This window comes from Rhea pennata, chromosome 25, assembly GCF_028389875.1.
Source record: "Rhea pennata isolate bPtePen1 chromosome 25, bPtePen1.pri, whole genome shotgun sequence".
Lineage (NCBI taxonomy): Eukaryota > Metazoa > Chordata > Aves > Rheiformes > Rheidae > Rhea > Rhea pennata.
The window spans coordinates 4478007-4499490 of NC_084687.1; the positions used below are offsets into that span (position 1 = coordinate 4478007).

At 65.0% G+C, this 21484-nt stretch overlaps 1 protein-coding gene across 1 annotated transcript in view; it reads left to right on the forward strand.

The window, feature by feature from the left end:
• The window catches only part of FOXP4 (forkhead box P4), a 35262-nt gene extending 22162 nt beyond the window's left edge, over nucleotides 1-13100 (forward strand). The window contains 12 exon segments of the mRNA XM_062595326.1: nucleotides 628-778; nucleotides 1030-1234; nucleotides 1430-1534; nucleotides 3834-3921; nucleotides 5440-5523; nucleotides 5628-5829; nucleotides 5935-6011; nucleotides 6231-6332; nucleotides 10792-10913; nucleotides 11300-11366; nucleotides 11459-11625; nucleotides 11842-13100. Coding sequence (XP_062451310.1) covers nucleotides 628-778; nucleotides 1030-1234; nucleotides 1430-1534; nucleotides 3834-3921; nucleotides 5440-5523; nucleotides 5628-5829; nucleotides 5935-6011; nucleotides 6231-6332; nucleotides 10792-10913; nucleotides 11300-11366; nucleotides 11459-11625; nucleotides 11842-11986 — 1515 coding nt within the window. The 3' untranslated portion in view covers nucleotides 11987-13100.
• Nucleotides 13101-21484: the final 8384 nt, after the last annotated feature.

The window sequence follows — 21484 nt, forward strand, 5'->3', positions numbered from 1 at the left end:
GCGGCCCCCCCTCCGCGCCCGGCTCGCGTTAGCAGCTGCCTTTCCCCACCCCTAATTGAATTCTCTCCCCTTCGCTTAATTCTCACGGATTTCTCGGTGCCTCCCCGGAGATGGGTCCTGCCTAACGAGTTTAGGGCCGGTTATGCCGGCGGCTCCTGGGAAGGCTGGCGGAGCGGCCTGCCCGGGCGGGTGGGCGCTGGGGGGCAGCGGGACCCCCACCCCCCACCCCGTCCGAGGGCACCGGCCGTCCCCGGGCTGCGGAGAGGCCGGGCGCATCCCGGGGCGCGATTCCCATGCGACGTCCCCGTAGCGCCTGGCTGCGGACAAGGTCCTGGTCGCTCCAGGCAAGCTGGAGCTCGCTGTGCTCTGAGCAAGCACCCGGCTCCGCTCGCTCCTTCCCTTCCCTTTTTTCTATTTTTTCCTCCCCTCTTTTCCTCCCTCGTTTCCCCTCCTCTTCCGACAGATCAAAGCCTCCGTCTGGCGCGGCCGCGAGCGGAGCAGGCCCCGGACGGAGGCGCGCGACGCCGGACGCCCACTCCGCTCCGCCACGCCGGGCCCCTGCCCTCCCCGCACGGCTTCTGCTGCGGTGTTGCAAACAGTAACGTGCCCTGTTTTTTCCCTTCGCAGCAGCCGCTAGGGAATAAGCAGCTGGCCTTCCAGCAGCAGCTCCTGCAGATGCAGCAGCTCCAGCAGCAGCACCTGCTGAACCTCCAGCGGCAGGGGCTGGTGAGCCTCCAGCCGGGCCAGGGCACCGTCCCGCTGCAGAGCCTCCCGCAAGGTAAGGCACCGCGGTGCCGCGGGGCGGTGCGGGCTGCAGCCGCCCTCCGGAGCGGCGGCGGTGCTGCGAGGGGCTCCTAAAACAGCGAGCCTGGCGATTGCTCCTGGGGACGGGCTGGCTGCGTTTTCTTAAGGCGCAGTGGCTAAAGTTCGGGGGCCAGCGGGGCAAGGGGCTCCTCTCGCAGGGCAGGAGGGCCGCGGAGCCGGGCGCAGTGGCGCTCACCGCCGGGCGTTTTGCCTCCCTCGCCGCAGCCGTGTGCCCCTCGGACCTGCAGCAGCTCTGGAAGGAGGTCACCGCCAGCCAGCCCGTCGAAGACGGCATCAAGCAAGAGGGCCTCGACCTCACCACCAACACCTCCAACTCTACCTCGTTTTCGGCCGCCAAGGTCTCGCCTCCCATTTCTCATCACTCTCTGCCCAACGGACAGAGCGCCATGCACACGCCGCGAAGGGACAGGTAGAGCTGCGTCGGGCCCTGGCCCTTTTGCTTCCCCCCGCCCCGCCGGAGGAAGAGGTCCATCCCGTGGATCCGCTGGGAGCGGGGCTGGGAGCAGGGCTGGGAGCGGGCCGCAGCTGGCCGGGCTCCGGGCTGGCGGCTCTGAGCCCGCCACCGCCGCCGCGCTCCTCACCGGCCTCTTTCCCTGCTTTGCAGCTCTTCCCACGAAGACAACCCCGGCTCCCACCCCCTCTACGGCCACGGTGAGTGCAAGTGGCCCGGCTGCGAAACCCTCTGCGAGGACTTGGGACAGTTTGTCAAGTAAGCGCCCGGCGGGCTCGGGGGGACGGGAGCGCGCGGGCAGCGGCGGAGACAGATGGCAGCGCGGCAGCCCGCTGACACCGCTCGTGGGCTCCGGCGCTGACTGATTAACTCCGCTGTCTGCGAGCCCTCCGCTAGCGTCAGGGTCAAACAAATTGTTTTCACGCTTCGTCAGAGGTTTACTTAATTAGTTCATTTGCAATTAGATCTCTTTGTAGCCGGGATTTTTAGCAAAGACATCAGAAGGAGCTGACGGGCTTCCTTTTCTTTCCTGGCTTTCCCCCCTTGCTCTCCGCGTGTCTGCTCCGAGCGGCTGCTGGGGGGGGTCGGGGCCGCGACGCGCCGGGTGCCACGCGCTTCGGTCTGCCCGCGTCGAATCGGGCGGCAGCTGGCGCCCTCGGCAGCCTTCATCCTCGGCAGCCTTCATCCTCGGCAACCCTCATCCTCAGCAGAGGCGAAGGGCAGAGCCGGTTACGGCGGCCGCGGGTGCAGGACGCGCTCGGGCTATAGGAGTGGGTTTATCCCAAGGGAGAAGCCGTGCTGGAGCCATGGCTGGGCGTTGCACGCCCCGCTGGGGAGGAGGAGGAGGAGGAGGAGGAGGAGGAGGTGCCGAAGGGAGGGTTGCGAGGCCGGAGGAGCGATGCCTGGTGGCTATCAAACGCGCTAATGAGTCAGGCTGCTGCCGTCTCCTTTCTCTGCCTCTGACTCACTGGTGAGCTTGGGTGAGGCATCTCCTGGCGGGCACGTGTGCGTGGCACGGCGCAGACCGGCACGCCCGGGTTTGGAAAGCGGCGCTGCCCCGCGTGCAGACCTCGGTCCCCGCTTAAAACTCCCCCAGCGTTTCCCCGACACGCAGCTCCGGGCACCGGGCTTCGAGCAGAGGAGGGTGAAAACCGAACTTCCCCACGCCCGCCCTCGCCTGGAAGCGCTTGCGAAGCGTTTCTGCCCCCGCTCAGCGAGCGCTTGTGCCTCTCTGGGCGTGGGAGGGACGGTCAGAAACTTCCAGCTCCAAAACGCTTACCCAGCTGCGGCACGGACCTTGCTTTGCATCCCAGGGAGCAGCATCAAGCCGCCCCCAGGAATTGCAAAGCGGGCTGCGCAGCACGGTGCAGCCGTTTGGAAAACCTCGGAGGAGGAGGAGGAGGAGGAAGTCAGTTGAGCATAGATTTATAAAAGCCTGCGAGGGCCCGCGTGAGACATCTCTTTTCCCGCTTCAGCACGGCGTCGTGTCTCTCAGTATTTTTTTTTCCCTTGGAGAAGCGGCCGTGCCTTCGCCCCGCCAGGCACGGCGCGAGGAGCAAGCGCCTCGGTCCAGCCCCAGCGCCGCAGAGCCTGGGGATGGAGCCGCCGGGGCGGCTTGCGCGGAGGCAGGCTTGGCAGCCGGTCCCAGTTACCTAACTTGTTTTTGCAAGTCGGGGCTGGAAGTTTCTCACAAACAGGCCGGCTGCAGAGCCTCCTGGTGCCTTCCGCGTCCGGAATGAGGGTAGATGTTCTTCGGACAACTTCTGGGATGTCTCTGCAAAAACATCTCGGGCTTGGCCCTGCTTGGGAGCTGAGGGCATCCGGAGGCACCCGGACGGTTGCTCTTCCCACCTCACTCCGGTCCTGGGTTTCCGTGCTCGGCAGAGGCGTTGCCTTCACCCTCGAGGAGTTGGGCTGCACCCGGTGCCAGGCTGAGAACTTGCAAACAGCGCACGCGCGTGCTTCGGTGCCGGGGCCTCCCCCGGGCACGCTCACGCCGGCGGGGACACGTGCTGCCCCGTTGCTCTGCCAGGGTCCCCCTTCCCATCCCCGCCGCCGGCTCCAGCAGCGGAGGCGCCGCAGCCCAGGGCAGCGCCCGCTGCCCCGACGGCGCCTTGCGCCCAGCCCTGTGCTCAGGCTAAGGGCGGCAGGGAGGAGCCGCAGTCTGCCGGGAAATCGTTAGGACATGGTCGCCGGCGTTAGGGGTTTGCTCCTGCGGCTCCGCGGGGCAGCGAGACGGTCGAGCGCGGGGCAGGCGGGTCGGGGGCCCTGCACAAGAAGGTGCGACGGGTGCCGCTGGCTCTGCTGCGAGCTGAGTTGCATCCCCTGGCGCTCCGCTCTGCTCCGCTCTGCTCCGCTCTGGCCTGGAGCTTTTCCCTCCCGGAGAAGGAAGGGGCTTGTGTTTCTAAGGCGCCAGCATAGTAGGATGAGGAGCACCCCGGAAACGTCACCTCGCGCCTGCAGGATTTCCTTAGAGAGCGTAAATAAACCTCCGCGATGCTGCCTTCGTCGTGCAAACCTGCTGCTCTGGCGTGAAACCCTCTTTTCTCCTCCGCAGACACCTCAACACGGAGCACGCGCTCGATGACCGAAGCACGGCCCAGTGTCGGGTTCAGATGCAGGTGGTTCAGCAGCTGGAAATACAGGTGGGCGCAGCCAGGGCCTCGCGGGGCGCGCGGTTACGAAGCAGCATCCTGTCCGGCGCCGCGTGCCGTCGGCTCTGCTTGGGCTGCCCTCTCCTTGGGGTCGCGAGGACAGGGAGCGCTAGCAGGACGGACGGACGGACAGTGCTCTGGAAAGGGCTCGTTTTAAGCATCCTTCTCCGGTGGTGGCACTGCCAACCCTGCAGGGGGGTCAGGGGTTTAGAGACCTGCAGGACCCTCAGAAGTGCCGCGGCTCCAGCGCGAAGCCCTCCGTGGGCTGCCGCGGCGTGGCCGCCGCGGGCTGTCAGCTCCTCGGAAATCGGGGCGCCTGTTCGGGTGACTAAGCGCAGTCTTTGGAGTCTAACTTTAGGTTCCTATTTTTGGAAATCTCATTCTTTAAATAGCGCCTTTCCCACCGTCTCTGACTCCCCGAAGCACCTAGCGCAGTTTGATTAATCGGGGGGGAGGGAAACGGCGGAAAATGGAGGTTTTCACTGGAGCTTCGGAAGCCGTGGGAGCCCACGGGGGTGCCGGCGGGAGCCCCTCCACGGAGGAGAGGGTCGCCCGGGGGGCTGCGGGCGCTGAGCCCCCTCCGGGGCCTCGCCGGCGGCGCCGCTTGCGCGGGGGGCCGGAGGCGTTTTGGGCCTCCCTCCCGGGCGTCTCCGCCGCCCTTTCCTGGCAGCCCCCGGCTCTGCTCCGGCAGCAGCACGGAGGAGGGTCCGCGCCGCCGGCGGGGAGTTAAAATAAGCCGGGATGCAGCCGGAGGGGGGGTGCGCAGCGCAGCCGCCGGCCCCCGCTCGCGGCCAGCGGCGGAGGTGGGCTGCAAAGCCGCCGGAGTCAAACCGTGTGATTGCAGCCCGTTCCCGAGCACTCGCTAACGCGAAAGGTTGAAAGCAATTACTGGAGCTTAAAGAGGGAGGGAGGGAAAGAGGTGGGGGGAGGAAAAAAAAAAAAAAAAATGAAGGGCTAGCAGAAAGCCTTGTGCGCGCGGAGGAGAACCTGCCACCAGAGCTACCAATTATAAAGTTTTCACCGCGGAGCTCCCGCTGTGCCGGCGGAGAGCGTCTGCATCACGAGGGGAGACCTGTCAGCTCTAATGAGCGCCGCGACGGCGCGGAAAGCATCGCCGCTGCTCCAAACTTCCAGCAAACTCGGCGCCGGCTCCTGCCTTTAACTCCTTGCTGGCCGTGCCGGCGGCGAGCCGGGGAGCGGGCGCGGCGGGAAGGGGGGGCGACGGGAAGGGAGCTGGTGTCAGCTCCCATCGCCCGCGCCCAGCTCAGAATCTCCCCTGGTGCCACAGCGAATATTTCACCCGTCTCCGCGCTCGCGGTGGGGGGGGGATAGATAAGCGCGTGGGGTGGGGATGCAATTAAAGTGATGTCGCGCGTCCCGGTGGATGGGCGGGCGGACGGACGGATGGACGGACGGTGGGTCCCCCCACACCCCCCCACCCCGGGGCGCCTGCGCGGGTGCCTCCTGGCAGCGCCCGAGCGCCTCTCTCCCGCTTCCTCCCTCCCGCAGCTGGCGAAGGAGAGCGAGCGCCTGCAAGCCATGATGGCCCACCTGCACATGAGGCCCTCGGAGCCGAAGCCTTTCAGCCAGCCCGTAAGCGCCCACGTGCGTTCGCCTCGCTGCGCTCGCGCGGCTCCTCCCCGCCCGGCGCCGGCCCCCGGCGCCCGCTCCCAACCGCTCTCGCCCTCTCCCTGCAGCTGAACCTGGTCTCCAGTGCCACCCTCTCCAAGAGCACTTCGGATACGTTCCCAGACAGCTTACCTCATCCCCCCACCTCCGCCACCGCTCCCATCACCCCGCTGCGGCAGGGCCCCTCTGTCATCAGCTCTTCCACTTTACACAACGTGGGGCCCATCCGCAGGAGAAACTCGGAGAAGTTCTGCACCCCGATATCTTCAGGTGAGCTCGGGCATGCGGCCGAGCGCGTCCTCCTCCGCCTTCGCCCCGGTGCCGGCTCCTCGAGCTCTCGCCTTCGTCTCCCGCCCCTCTTCCCCCCCTCTGCAGAACTTGCACAGAATCACGAGTTTTACAAAAACGCGGATGTCCGGCCGCCCTTCACGTACGCCTCGCTCATCCGGCAGGTGAGTTGTTCCCCCTGCTCCGGGGGTCGGTTCGTGGCCCTGCCGCGGGGCACCTGGGGCGGCGGGAGGCGAGAGCAGCCCCGGGGAGCCCCGGTGCCGGCTGAACCAGCGCCGCTGCGTCCTCCGCCGCCCTGAAAAGCCGCAGTGGAGCCGGCAAGCTTGGGCTTCCCAAGTAATCCGCTTTTTCCCTCCTGCCTCCCCCCCGCTCTGATTTCCCAGGCCATCCTCGAGACCCCAGACAGGCAGCTAACGTTGAATGAAATCTATAACTGGTTCACGCGGATGTTCGCCTACTTCAGGAGGAACACGGCCACCTGGAAGGTAACGGCCGCTCTGCTCGGGGCTGCCGGCGAGCGCGGCGGGGAGCGGGGCTGGCCGCGCGCCCGGCTCGGCCCCCGCTCTCCGCCGGGGCTGCCGGCGTGGGAGACGCTCCAGTTTCCCGAGTGACTGCGCTAAAGGACCGGCTTCGTTCAGGTGTTTCACCTTCCTCGTAAGAGACTTTGCGTCTCCTGGGGTTGGTACTTGCAGCTGGTGCCACCTGGCTTTGGTTTTCCCGCGCTGTGCCTGGGCCGGACCCGGGTGCCCGACGCGCTCTGCTTTGGCGGAGCCGCCGAGTCGGTGAGCTGCCGGCCCGTCGCCGTGCAACGTGCAACTCCGGGCAGAGCTCTTGGGGGCGCTGGAGATGATTTTACAGATAAATCCAAACATTTTGCTCCCGAGGTGCCTCTCTGGACTTGGGGGAGGTTTGGTCTCGCAGGGGGCTGCTTGGGAAGCTCGGTGCGGTGGGATGCAGCCCGGCCCGCAAAGGCTGTGCGGTGGAAACCGGCACCTCTCTGCAGTCAGGAGCTGGGCTTGGAGCAGAGCCTGCGCATCTCGGCTCCAGGAGAAGGGTGAAGGGAGAAGTGAGACACTCAAAATAGAAAATAAGGTTAATGATAACCTGGGGGCTGGTGTCACTGCACACAGCAAATTGGAGATGGCTCTGCCAAGCTGTAAAGTGCTGGGGCTGGGTCTTGGGAGCAGCCGTAGCTGGCACTAGGCCACGGATGCTCATCTGGGAAGAGGGGAAGGAGAGAGAAAGGTGGTGAGTGAGGGTGCAGGATACCTCGGGGTATTCGTCGTTCATCTTTCATCCGTGAAGAGCCTCGTTTCCCCCTTCACCCGCTGTCTGCCCCGCGCAGCCTGGCAGACGCCCGCTGCCGGGTGCCGCCGCGGCACGCGGAGCAGCACAGCTCCGGCTTTCCCTGCGCCTTGTTGGCACCGGCAAGAGGGACGAGTCTGCACCACGGAGGGGCCGGGGAGGTCAGGGAGCCCCTCGGGGCTTTCCAGGTCCTTTTGGCTGTTCGTTAGAGTCCTGGCTGGGTGATGGAGAGTGAAGCTGCTGTTTAACACCTCCCGCAGGGTGTTGGGAATATTTCTGTTGCTGAGGATCATTTGGTAACTGCTCTGGACAGATGCACATGAGTTGTCCAGCTTTCTAGGACAGGACAGGAGAGGTTTCTGTTCTCACTTATTTAGCAATTACCAAATCCAAGGGAACTAAAAAAACCCCACATCTCAGATGAAAGGGATAGTTGTGGAAAGAGGAGTTATTGCCCCGACCAGGAAGGATATTTTTATTGTTTCCTGCTGTATGCGTTTGCTGAGGCACAGCTTCCTTCGGCTCGGGATAACGGGAAGCAAGGTGATAAAACAGAAACTGCAAGTTTAAAACTTAAAAAAAAAAAAACACCTAGATTAAACAAGATGCAATAGGGACTCTGGTGTGTTTTGCAGGATTTAGGAAGGAATTGTTTATTCCAGAGCCCAGCATTGCTTGTAGAGCCCTGAGCCGACCGGAGCAGCAGTTTGGCTCTCTCTAGCAAACTCTGGCTTCGGAGCCCGAGCGCCGCGGGCCCCGGCGTCCCCGCCGCCGCGAGATGCCCTCGCTCCGTCCTGTCCCATCGCAGGGACGGCGCGAGCGGCGAGGGAGTCGCGGGCGGCTCTGGGGCCTCGGCGCGGCCCTGCGTCGGTCTGGAGTCCCCCTCACGGCACGCGGGCAGTATTGCAAGCCGGCGGCGCGCCGCGCCGAGCCGGGAGCGTCGCCTGTCCCGGGGCGCCCGGGCCGCTTTCGCAGAGCAGGGAGCCCTGTCCCCACTCTGTGCCTCAGTTTCCCCATCTGCAGAATGATGTAATGACTGCTGAAAAAGGCCTTTTCCCCTTCCTTTTTGTGAGCTGAAAGGAATAAATATTTGGGGGTTTCTTTTCTTCTTTGTGGCTAAGCCGCGTCCCATAGCACTGAGATTGCAAAGTGAAGTGTTGACGCGGCAGAGCGGGGCTTCCCCCGTCCCTTTGATCTCCCTTTTTGTTTTTTCCTGTTCAAAAGGGTTGGGAGGAGATTAAGAAGAGTGGGTGGTGGTGATTCCCCTTCAGCTTTCTGTTCTCAAGGGCAGGGTTTTTTTGAAGGTGGGGGGTGAGATGTAGCAAAAAAAATAATGCGTTTCTGCTCCGGTTTCTCTGCCCTCTCGTCCGTCGGCTGCCCTGGGGCGCGAGGCCGCGGCGATCCCCGGCGCGGCGGGCAGGGGGAGTGGGGCCGGGGGCGTAAAGCAAATATCATTAGAAAAGACAAAGATGAGAAGCAAACAGAGCAGCCACGTCTGGCGCTAAACAAATACTCTGTCGAAATACAAAAGCCGCATTAAATCGAGGCAGGAGGCCGCCCCAGAGCCGAGCGGGACGGCTCCTCGGTCGGGGTGTCTCGCCCCACGGCTCCGCTCCGCGTCCGGGGAGGAGCGCGGGCTCTCGGGGCCGGCACCGCCGCGCGGGGCGTCGGATCAAACCTCCCGCGCGCGGGGACGCTCCGGAGGGTTAGCCGCCCCCGAGGCTGCCGGTGGGGCAGGGGCTGCGGGGAGAGGAGCGCAGCTGGGTTGGTTTCTCTACCCGGTGCCCGCTCCCGTAGGGCTCTCCCGAGCGCCGGGCTGTGCACGTCGTCGGGCTTCGTGTCGTCTCCGCTTCTGCCTTTTGCAAACACCCACCGAAAGCTCCGACGCGGTGCGATGGCACGGGGGCAGCTGGAGGGGGGGGACGCCTTTACGGCGAGCTGTGTTTGGAAGAGGAGCCCCCTGCGAGCGCGGGAAGAGCACGCGGGGCAGGATCCGTCCCGGCGGAGCGAGGGAGTCCCGTGTTTGCTAGCCGGAGGCCGGGGGTTCGAGGGCAGCAGCGGGATCCCGGGCCGGGCTGGACGCGAGCGCCCCGCGGGGGCTCGGGCAGGCGGCGGGCGCGGGGGGCTTGCAGCGCGGTGGTGCAAGGGCAGAGCGAGGGTGGGGGAGCTTTGGGCTCGCCGGCGCTTCGCCGAAGGAGGGAGAGAAGAGGCAGAGACAGGCTTGGGGCAAGGCACCCGCCAGCAAGGAGCTGGGACACCCGAGTTCGCGCCTCGGCGTTGTCACCGGCTTGAAGGCAAACCAGTTTCTGGGTTCACCTTTGGATTTGCAGCTCCTCGGGACATTTATCCGGCCGGCACATCTCCATGCAAGCACGAGGCACGGCGCCCAGGCCTTCCCCTCCTTCCTTGCGTGCTTTGCAGCGGCGAGACGCTTGGGGAGGCAGGAACGGCTCATGTGGCACGTTAAAAACCCAGCGGTGAGAGAGGCTGGGACCTTGGGCACCCAGCGGCACGTCAAGGGCATCGCCCGGGTCGGCTCCCGGCCCGCGCGTTGCCCGTGCAACCTGCTGGCACTCGCGGCTCCTCGTGCACCGTGGCTAAAAATCAGTTCAAACAGCCTTGACTTTGCTTGAAGCTTTTTGCACAAGGAAGGGAGAAGTCGCGGGGGCCTTTCGTCGTGCAGCGCCTGGCACGACGTGGCGGGCGCAGGGGGCCCGGCCGTGCTGGAGGATGGACGGAGGAACGGGGGAAAGGGCCGAGCTTTGTTTGGTTTTGCCCCTAAATTAAAAAAAAAAAGAAGAAGAAGATAAGGAAAGGAAGGGGGCAGTCCAATTTGATGAGTTTCCGGGAACTTTAGCACTTCCCCGCGCGGGGCAGGGCGGGGGGGCTCAGTCCTTGCGTCTCCTTTCTGCCTTGTTGTGTTGCCCAGCTCCTTTGTTTATACAGCCCCCGTTCGACCTTTTAAATTGCTGTTAATGTTTTAGCGTAACGAATTAGTCTCTCATCACGAATCAGGACTCGAAATAAAAAAAAAAAAAAACTGTAAAAAAAAAAACCCTCCGAGGCCAACTTCCTGAAATTGGGGTCATTCTCATTTGCAAGGCAGAGAATCTGAGAACCTTAATGCAAGGAAATTTATTCAAAGGCAGAGCCCCGGCGTGATTAGGCCCTTTGTAATTATAGCTCGGAGAGATTCCACTCCAGCCTCCTGCCTCCCTCATGGATTAGCAAGTGAGTCGGAAAAATACACAGGATTTAATTAGAGGCAAATTAAAATTGGTAATGAAATAGGGGCAGTAGCAAATGGCAGGGAGTTGGAAGGGGAGAAGGGAGCCGGCATCTCTCGGGGCTGCGCCGTCTGCCTACGTGTGCGTCTCTTTATTTTACATTTAGAAATGTAAAGATGGGCGACGTCAAGAAGGAAGGGAGGGAAAGGACCCAAAAGGGAGGGGGGGAGGCAGGAAGAAGGGAGGAAAGGGTAGCCGGCTTTGCCCGGCGCCTCCGAGCCGATCCCGCGCGGCTGCTCGCCTTGGAGCCGGGCTGCTGCTGGGGACGGCGTCGAGCGGGGGGCGCGAGGGGCGCCGGGGGCCGGGGCCGGGGCCGGGGCCGCGCCGCTGCAGCCGCCCGCTCTGCCCGCAGAACGCCGTGCGCCACAACCTGAGCCTGCACAAGTGCTTCGTGCGCGTGGAGAACGTCAAGGGCGCCGTCTGGACCGTCGACGAGCACGAGTACCAAAAGCGAAGGCCACCAAAGATGACCGGGTAGGTCCTCCTCTCCTCTCCCGCGTGGAGCAAAGCCACCTCCGCGCGGCCCCCGGCTGCTCCCGGGAGCCCGGCTCCGGCCGAGCGTGGCCCCCGGCAGCCGGGAGGCCGCCTCTGCCGTGCCGGTGGCCCAGGCACCTGCGGGCCCCTGCCCGGTGCTCTCCTGTCCTCGAGGGTTCCCCGACGCTCCTCGCTCTCGTGCGCCTCGCTCTCGGCGGGGCAGGGCCCGAGCCGGGGAAGGGAGAGGTGGGGAAGCGGCTCCGTCTGCTCCTGCGTCCGCGCGCGCGGTGCCGTGGGGAGGGGGCCCTGCCAGCGCCGCCCGCCCTTGGCCGCGTCGCGTCGCAGCCAGCCCTTGTTCACGTCTTCCCGCTTTCTCTCTTCCGCAGGAGCCCGACTTTAGTCAAGAACATGATTTCGGGACTCGGTTACGGAGCACTTAATGCCAGTTACCAGGTAGGGACCGTCGGGCGGCTCGGGGCAGCCGGGTGCCCCCCGGCGCGGCTCTCCGCGGGCGCCCCGCGAGCCGTAACCTCCGTGCGCCGCAGGCCGCCCTCGCGGAGAGCAGCTTCCCCCTGCTGAACAGCCCCACCATGATCAACACGAGCTCCGCCAGCGGCATGCTGCACGTGGGCCACGACGACGTGAGCAGCACCGTGGAGCAGGTGAACAGCAACGGCAGCAGCAGCCCGCGGCTTTCCCCGCAGCAGTACAGGTGAGCCGCGGCCGGGGGGGCGAGCTCGGCCCGGCCGCGGGGGTCCGCGGAGCTGCGCGTTGCCTCGGGGCGGGGGGCCGGGGCGTCGCTGGGACCCCGGCGCCCAAGCGGAGAGGTTTGCCGGGTGGCGGGTGCAGCGCCGCGAGGCCGAAGGCTTTCCGTCGCGGTGCCTCGGCGGAGCCTCTCCTCGGGCTTTAAAGCCTCCTCTCCCGGCAGCCACCCAGTGCACGTGAAGGAAGAGCCGGCCGAGGCCGAAGACGACAGCAGGCCCGTCTCGCTCATGGCCCCCGCCAACCAGAATGTGACGATTCCCGACGACAGGGACCTGGAGGAGGAGCTGCCGGTGGAAGACTTGTCCTAAGGACCCTTCCTCCTCCCCGAGGGGCAAGCGCTTCCCGCCCTCCCCAGCCGGAGACGAGCGGCAGCTCCCGCCTCCTCCGGGCCACCTTCGGCGTTAACCCCTTTCTCAAAGGCACTTCCACAGAGCAGAAGGGTTTCCTTGGTGCGACCTGTTGCCGGTGGCACGTCCCTCCTCTTCCCCACTGCCCCGTGCCGCGTCCCCGTCCCGGTGACTGACGGATTCCTGCAACAGGGGACGCGCAGAGATACGAAAGCCCAAGAGCTGAACTTTTTCTCCCCCTCCTCCCTCGGTTAGTGACTGGCGGACGAGGATGGTAGGTTGTTTCTGTCCGAAGTTGTCCCTCCTCCCTTCCCGGCGCCCCCGGATCCGGTGCGTAAGGAAGGCACCTCCGTCCGCGGAGCCGTGGCTGGGCTCCGCTCTGCTCGGGAAGACGCAGCTCCGGGGTCTCCCCCGCGCCGCCGTGGACGCCACCGGCCTGGGCGTCCTCGGAGGGGAGGCGACGGCAGGACCCCCCCGCCGCGCGTCCCCTGCCCGAGGGGGCTTTGCACTAGGAGGAACCTCGAAGCCTTCCAGCCCACTGCCTCCCTCCAGCCGGATGGCACCTTCGGGGGAAGAAACACCAGAAACGGGGACGAGACCTCCGCGGTGGCGTGGGAGATGGCCGTGCGCCCCGGTCCTTCGTTCCGTGGCCGGGAACCGGGGGCGGCCGCGCCGTCGCCGTCGGCTCTCCGTGCCGAGTCGCTGAACCACTCGGAGGGCGGAAGACGTAACCGGTGCTCGCCGTCGTCCCCGAGCCCCGCGGTCCCGGCCGGGCGCCCGGCGGCGTCGAGGCGGTGACGGCTGGGCGGGACGGACGCGAGCTCTTTCCTGCCCCGCGGTGCGCGGCGAACCGCCGGGAAGGCAGCACAGGGCCCGGGCCCGGGCGCCGGCCCGAGACGCGTCTTCCAGTGCAGGGACGGGCTCCGGCGCCCGCTTCTTCCTCCTCCTCCTCCTCCTCCTCCTCCTCTGCTGCCGTCCCCGAAGCCGTGGGGAGTTCTCAGCGGGCGAAGGCCGAGCGCGGCGGGCACGTGCGGTGAGCCGTCCGCGCTCGGGTCCCCCGGCGCCGCCGTGCCGAGCGGGGGGACGGCGCCGGCGGGCGGCCGCAGCGTCCCCGGCGAGCGGCGCCCGCGCTCCCCGCTCCCTCCTTTTCCTTTTCCGTGCGCGCCTGCGTCCACATGGGAAGATACCAAAAGATTTCTAGAGCCAGACGGTCCGTAGTTCAGGTGAACAGATGGTATTCGTGCCAAAAAGAAACGTTAATAATAACGAGAACGACACAACCAAACACCCCTCTTCTCCCTGCTCTTTTCTTCGCTCGCTGGCGGTTTCGGCGCCCGTTTCCTCCGGTGCGGGCTCCTGCCGGCAGGGCTCCCGCGGCCCCGCGCCCGGGCACCGGCGGTGCACGGGGCCCCGGGTTTTGATGCCTGCTGGCCGGGAGCATTTCGGTAGGGTCGGACCCTCTCCTTCCTCCACCGCGGGGGTCCCACGGAGGCGGCGCGGGATGCGCCCGGGCTGGCGCTCCCCGGGGTGTCCCGGCGGGCACCGGGCGCTGCCGGGGGGGACCCGCTCCGCGTAGCGTGGAGGTGGAGACGCCGCCGGTGTGGAGCCCCGCTGCAGGCTCTCCCGTCGCTGCGCCCGCTCCCTGCGTGTCCTGGGGGAAGGCCGCGCCGTTCCCCCCGCCCCGGTTAAAGCGTCGGCGGCGAGGGCTGGAGGCTGCGTGTGCGGAGCCTCTCCGGGGCTCTGCGTTTCGCGTCGCCGCTTCCAGACGCGCGGCGAGCGAGCGGCCGGAGAGGGCGAGATGCTCCGGGAGCCCCTTCCCGCGCCCCGAAACGTCCCCGTGGCCGCAGCCCGGCGGCTGGCGAAGGCGGGTTGCCCCCGGCCGCGGCAGCTGGGGCGGCTCGCCGGGCTCCCGGCACGGGCCCTTTCCGGCCCCAAAAAGCCGCCGGCGCGCCGCGAGCAGCCGGCGAAGGGCGCAGACGCTGCCGGCGCCCACTGCGCCGGTGCTTTCCCGCGGCGGCCGGCGCCACGCCGGGGCCTTCGCTAGGTGTCTCCACTGGACCCGCGTTTCTCCGCAGCCTGCTCCAGCGCTTCCCTCGCTCGCCGGATGCAGGAGACGCCGGGCGACGAGGTTCGCTTCGCCGGCCGGCCTCCTCTCTGCGTTTTGGGGCTGTTTCCCGCGATCCCCGTACTTTCTCGCGCCGGGGGTGGGGAGGGTCAAATGCCACCCTGCCGCCGCCGTCCGCAGCCTGCTCCAAAATTGGCTTTACCATTGACCAAAGATCCTTTTAGGCCAGAGGCGTAAACGAAACCTCATTTAGATCTGCGCGTCTGCGACTGCTTTGCTCTGCGCAGCTCCCCCGACGCCCCCGTCGCTGCCAGCCGAAGAGCGTGCGAGGCAGGAGCCGGCGGGTATTTCCCCCGCTTGCCCCGTTTCCTTTTTTTTTTCTTTCCAGCCTCTTGATATATTTCTTTTAAATTATTGTTTTAAACAAGTTTACAGCTGCCGTTTGTACGTGTTCATGAAGGTAGGCCGGAGTCGTGCATTGCTGCTTTGCTGCCCTACGTGGCCGAAGGTACGCGGGGAAGCGGGGAGGGACGGAGGGGGCGGACGCGGGTGCCGCCGTCCCCGTGGGCTTTCCAGCTCGCGTCCCCCTCGCCCCGATCCGTCGCTGCTCTGCCTCCCTAATTTCGCCCCTAGCAGCTGCATTGCCTGCATCAACCTGCATCTTTTTTTCCATCCTCCCCGGAACCTTTTGCAGAGGATGTGACAAGAGTTGAGCTTTCAAGAAAGGCTTTTTCCCCCCGTCCTGTGTTTTTTTTTTTTTTTCTTGCTTCATCCCTAGCAATGCTCCCTCCCGTCCCCCTTCCCCTTTGCCACGAGCAGAGGGTCCCGGCAGCTCGGGGGTCTGGCAGTGCCGCGTTTCGGGGGGATGCAGGGCACCCTGGGGCTCTGCACCCCGCTGCTCCCGAGAGCAAAGGAGGGTGAAAAGCCTCCAGGTCCCAGTGCGGCTCCGCCGGCAGCTGCCTGACTTTCCCCGGCACTCCGTTAAGGAGGGAGGAGAAGTCACCCATTACGGGCCCAGGAGCCGGGCGTCAGCCTTTTGTTACCACTTGCCCAAACCTTAAACGAATTCCGCGCGTCTGTCCGCCCGCAGCCCGTCCGGCTTCTCGCGCGTCCCTGCGGCGCGGGCGCCCGGCCCCGCGTGCCGTCGGAGCAGGGTGCGCGGAGCCGGGCGGGATCCCGGGCGAGTTTTCTCCCTCCGCAGCCGTTTCCCAGCAGCAGCTTTCCTTTCTTGGGGCGCGTTTGCCGTGGTTTGCGGGCTCCCTCGGGCCGCGCGCGGCGTTGCCGGTCTTTCCCTTTTGCAACCGGGGCCGCTTGCGAGCGAGGAGGAGGAAAGCCCCGTGCGAGCGGTTCCTTTCGCCTCTCCTTCCCCCTGCCGCCTGAGTTCAGTTTTCAGCGGCGGCACAGCCGCTCCGCTGCGTGGCACCCGGCCGGGCGGGCGCAGCGCGGCGGGGACGCGGGGGACGCTCGGCGGCGGCGCCGGCGGTTGCTCCTTAGGCTTTTGCAAAGGTGCAAACCCTCTCCCCCCGCCCAAACTCTGCCGGCCCCCGGCTCGCCGGGACGGTGCTGAGCCCCGTCCCGCACCCCGCGGCGGCCCTTGGAGCAGCCCGGCGAAGGCGTTGGGCGGCTGCCAGCCTTCGGGGCGAGCTCTGCTCCTCTGCCCGGTGCCCCTAAGCGAGCGCCGCGGCTTGTCCGGCGTTGAAACAAGGCTGCGCGCAGGCAGCCGCGGACCCACCGAGGACGGCCTGGCACCTTCCCCTCCTGCCCTTCCCCTCCCACACGTTGCTAGCCTTCATCCCGGCTCGGAAGAGCGCACTCTCTATATATATTATATATAAATAAATAAATATATAAATATAAAGGAGGGTTTTCTTGTTTTGTTTTGTTTTTTTTTGTTTTCTTTTGACATGTGCCCAGGTTTGGATAGTTGCTTGGCTCCAAGCTGCCCCGTCGCTCCTCCTCCTCCTCCTCCGCGGCCGTCCCGGCTATTTCCCGTGCAACGCGCCCGGCTTGATGCTCGGGGCGGGGGGATGCAGGGGCCGGGGCCCCATCGCCCGCCGCTTCGGGGCGCAGCCCGGCCCCGCCGCCGGCTTCGCGGAGAGGGCAGGGGGAAGGGCCAAGCGCAGCGCGCGGCAGAGTTGTACGTCTGTATATATTGCGATATATATATACCGGTTTTGAAGCGGCAACCGCGAGTCGATCCTTCGGGACCGTCCGGCTTCGCTCCCCGGCGCTTTTTGCTCGCGCGGCGTCAGGCGGGCGGGGGCACGTCCCAAAAAGCGTAGGGCACCGCTCCGTAAGCGGAGGCGTTTTTCTGGTATCTCTCATCGACGTCCTGAAGGAATCGCTCAGTTTTCCATGTTTTCCTGTTCTGGGGGTTCATTCCCCACCCCCACCCTTTCCCGATGACGAGGAGGAGGTTTCTTTGCAGACTGGCTCGTGTCGGTGGTGGCCGGGGGCCGGTGCCGAGCGGGAGCGGGGCAGGGCTGCCCGGGAGGGAGCAGCGGCTGGAAGGGAGTTGGATTAAACCAAAGGGTTTCTTTGCTTTGTTTACACGACTGTCCAGTGTCGCCGCTTCAGAGAAAATTCCTGTATCTAGGTTTTTGTCCTGGAAGTTAGAGAGGGGCCAGATTAGGGGGAGGGGGCACCCCCTGAGCCCCCTGCCACCCCGGCCCCGGGTCCAAGGGCTCCCGCGGCGGTGCCGGTGGGCTCCAGCCCCGGCCCCTCCCGGGGTGAAGCGGGGGCAGATGCTTGCCGCCACTTTTTTTCTTTTTATTTCTCCCTTTTCTTTTCCCCCCTCTCGTTTTGTTTCCACCCTGCTCCGCGGTGGCGGTCGGGGCGGGAAGCGGACGACGGGCACGGGAGAGCGAGGAGGGCTGGAGGGGGCGGCCGGCGCGGGGCCCGGCCCTCGCGCTGTGTAAAGGAAATAGCGTTGCTGTGTATTTGTACTCTGAACTTCCGTGTGTCTGCTTTGGCAGACGGTAAACCCTTGTACAGTAGATCTAGCTGCATGTAATCTGTATGGACAATGGCATTATAAAATGCAATAAAATAAATTACCTATCATGCTGCTCTGCTGACTGTTTTCTTACCATTATTCGTAATTTTTGCGTTTTCATGGCCATGCAGGCCAGCAGCCACCGTGCAAGGAGCTGCGCGGTCCTGAGTGCAAGGAGCTGCACGGTCCCAGGGGCCAGGAACCTCGCAGCCCCGGGTGCAAGGAGCTGCACGGTCCCAAGTGCAAGGAGCTGCACGGTCCCAGGGGCCAGGAACCTCGCAGCCCTGGGTGCAAGGAGCTGCACGGTCCTGGGTGCAAGGAGTGTCCATACCGAAGCAGGTGGAACACAGGAATGTTTTAGCAGGGGCACGGAGCCTGTCTGGGCTCCCTGGGCAGCAGTGGCTGAGAAACCTTCACTGCCCTCCCCAGGACACAGTCAGAATAAGCTTGAAAGTAAGACTGAAAAATAACCCCCTTCTTGACACTTAATTATTAAAATTCCTTATTAGACCTCCAGTTTGGTCTCTGCGATGGTTGTGCTGGTTCCTGGGCAGAGCCGTGCCAGCATCTCGCAGGAACCTGGCGGTGCCCGTGTGCAGGCTGGTTCTGGCAGCCTGCCAGGGATGGGACAGGACGGGATGAGATGGGATGAGGCAGGACGGGATGGGATTGGATAGATGGGAAAAGTGTCCCTGGGAAGCCATAGTGGCAGCTCAGGCAGGAGCATCCCTCCTCCTCTTCCTCACCCCACATGCCAGATAGCTCCTGCTCATCCTGCTGGTGTGGGGAAGGCTTTTCCAGACTCCGAAGGTGAGCTGCTGGAGATGGTTATTGAAAGCACTTTGCCATAGATCTGTCTGTATCAAAAGCAATAATATTGAATTAGTAAGATGGCTTTTGCCACTGCCCTTGGGGAATTTTTCTCCTATCCTAGTCATCTTTTTTTCCTTCTTTTTCTTAAGACTAGTTCTGCAACGAAGCACCTTCCTCAGCATGAGAACGTGTCTAATAAACGAATGTGCTTGTTCTTTCGAGGCCTCTCAATCCCGCAGTAACGGCAGAGGCCCCTTGCCGCCCGCCTCGACGGGGATTTCGGCACTTCCCTCGGGGGAATCGACCCGGCGGAGAAACGAGCCTTGCCAGCAGCGAGGTTTCCCCGAAGACCCGCTGCGCGTCTCCTGCCCGCACGGCGCGGCTCCGCGTCCCAGCCGGAGCGGCCCGCGGGGGACGGGGACGGGCAGCGGGCTCGGCCGCCGGGAGCACGGAGCAGGGCGGCGCGCGGCCCCCTTGCAGCCCCGCGGCTTCGCAGCCCCACGGACCGGCTCGCTCCCATCTGCGTGCAGCCCCGGCCAATATTAACGCACTGTTATATCCCCCCTTCCCTCCGTGGCTCCGTCTCAGCCAAACTGCCTTAATCTTTTTTCCAGTGGCCCTTTTCCAGGGCTCTCGGAGCTGCAGCCAGCTCCGCGGTGCGCTGCCGAACCCGCCTCGGCCGGCGCGGGGCCGGGAGCCCCCGCGGGAGCCGCGGGCTCCGGCGAGGGCCCTGCGGAGAGGCCCGCGCGCCCGCCCGGGCTCTGCCGGCTCCCGCGGCCCGCGGCGTGCGCAGGCTCGGCCGCACGGCGCGGCGGGAGCGGGCGGCCGTGATTGGTTTAACACTTGGAGAAAGAGCTTTTAACTGTTAAACCGTGAACTTTTTTCCTTCCCCCCCTTTTCTTTCTTTTTTTTTCTTTTTTTTTTTTTTTTTTTTTTTCGCTGTGGACATGAAAGCTTTCTTGGTTTGATTGCTAAACCAGTATGGAGTTGAGCAAAGACTGGGACGTCTCCCCCCATCCTCCTCCTGGCCAGCTCCATCCCTCTGCTCTGGTCTCGCCTGGGTCTGAAGCGACTCCGGGCACTAACGAAACGGCAGCGGGAGGTGCCGAGCCCTCTCCTTCCTGCCTAGGTGCTCGTCGTTCCTCCTGGATGCTCACAAGGCCACATCCCAGTGGATGCCATGTCCCAGTGGATGCCATGTCCCAGTGGATGCAGTGTCCTGGTGGATGCCGTGTCCCAGTGGATGCTGTGTCCCGGTGGATGCAGCATCCTGGTGGATGCTGTGTCCTGGTGGATGCCACATCCCAGTGAATGCCGTGTCCCGGTGGATGCCGCGCTCCCCTCCGGCTGGGTTGAGGCTTTGCAGCAAAGCCGCAGGATTTCCGGGGGGGAGTCGCTGCCTGGAGCGGCAGCCCCCGGCTGGCGAGGGCACGAGCTCCTGCGAGCCCCCAGCGCTTGCCTTATCCGGACTGCTGAAGGCCCCTCCAGGTTGCCACCGCGCCAGATCTGCTCTCCCGCCGCGTTTCCCCGGGGTCGCGTGATTAAAAGCCGCTATCGAGATGGACGCGAGCTGCCGTCAAGGATGCTTCCTTCTTTGCTCGAACATCACGCTTATTTTTCGGGCGCACCGTGGCTCCCCGTGAGCTCACACGCGGACGGGGGGGGACAATTCCTCGCGGATCGCAGCGCGGGAGGACGCTCCTCCTCCGAGCGCGTGGGCGGGCGGGCGAGCGCGCAGCCTGGGCACCGGCCGGCGTCGGGGCGTGCAGCGCGCCGGGCTGCAGGCTGAAGCGCTGATACGGTTAAAAAGACCGCAAAAAGGAGGGAGCATTGGGGGGGGGGGGGTTATCGAGCGCTAAGGAATTGCAAACAGCGTGGAGGGAAGGGCTGTGGCCGAAGGGTTGCGGCTCTGAGCTTTGCTCTCCTCCCTGTCCCGCCGGTGCCTCGGAGGGCCGCCGGCCGACTCGGCCCCGCAGGAGAGGGCCCCGGCGCGGCGAGTCCCGGCGCGGAGCCGCCGGCAGACGCTAACAGCGCGGCGCTTTGCTCCGGGCTGGGCTCGCTCCTTGGCGCCGGCGGCAGCCCGTGGGCTCGCGCGCTCCTCGGGGAAGCGCGGGCGCCCGCCCGGTCCTTGCCGTCACCGCTGGTGGACACGGCGGACGCGATTTACCGTCAGCGTAGACCGGGGACACGACTGGAAAAATAACTACGGCTTTAGTAGCCAGGAAGGAGAAGCCTACTAGCGGGTGTAGGGTGAGATGGGTGCGTGCGAGCGCCTCCTTTCACCACCCCACCCTCTCCAAAACCTGCAGCTCTTGCAAAGCTGTAAAGAAACCTATGAAGTTACGGCGGGCCCGGAGCTGCCGCTGCAGCTCCCGAGCCTGCCCAGCACCGCCGGGCGCCCGAGCCCGAGCGCAGCCGGGGCCGGGGGGAGCAATGCCCCGGGCCGACCGCGGTGGCTGCATGCTCGGCCGTCACCGACCGGACGAGCATCCCTGCGCCTCGGCTTCCCCTCGCAAAAGGCCGCTGGCTCCGGCCAGCGCCGGGCGCTGCGGGGCTTCTGCCTCCGCCTCGGACGGGTAATGGAGACTGCGCAGCGAGCCCCCGGGGAGGGGAGGGGGGAAGTCTTTAATTTTTCCGTCTTCAAAAGATGAATGTTCATGGGGCTTTTTTTTTTTTAAAAAAAATATCCATTTCCTTCTTTTTTATATTATTTACAGAAATAGCTCATGACTCATCAAAATCTTTTAGTAGAAAATATAAAACAGTGGGGTCATTCAGTGAGAACCCAGCAAGCGCGCTCCCCTCCTCCCTCCCCGCGCAGACGGCGCTGAGAAGCTTATTTTGCTTAGCGATTTGTGTGTGCGTGTGTGTATGTGTGTGTGTGTGTGTGTGTGCGTGTGTGCGCGCCCAGCGACCGGTAATTACGCGAGCCAGAGCAGGGGGTTATGGCTGGGGCCCTAAGCAAACACGGCTCCGTCTGCACAGCCCGGCGCCCGGCCCCGCTCTCGGCCGGTTAACCGCGTGGGGCCGCCGGGGGCTCTGCCTTGGTGTTGTTTTCGGATCGCATTCGCTCCCGTGTTTGTTTATTTTTTCTTTTTCCCCTTTCGAAACGGCCCGGAGTTCACCGAGAGACGCCGGGCGAGTTGCAAAAACCCCGCTTTGAACCGCGAAGTCGAGGCTTAGGGCTAAATCCTCGCCGGAGCCGGGGCCAGGCGGGGGGGGGGAGGTTTCCAGCTGGCGTAAATCTCTGCTCCCCTCTCCCACTCTGCCCCCCCAGCCCCACCCCAGCCTGGACCCCTTGATTTCGACGCGGCACCGGGGCGTTTCGGGGTGGGAAAGCGCTCCTGGGCGAGGGGTGCATGGGCCGGGCTGGCGACGGAAACGCGCCCGGGAGCCGGGGCTGCTCGGCTCGGCTTCCTTCGGCCCCGGGCTCCCGGCGCGACGCCGGCGCGGTCGTTCATGCCGGAGCCTGTGAACGCGGCTCAGTGACGTTACACACCTACCGAACGGCCTTGTTTTCCAAGAGACATCATCTCCCGGAGCGAGCCAAGGCGCACCGCGGTCCCCGGGACATTTTCGCTGCAGA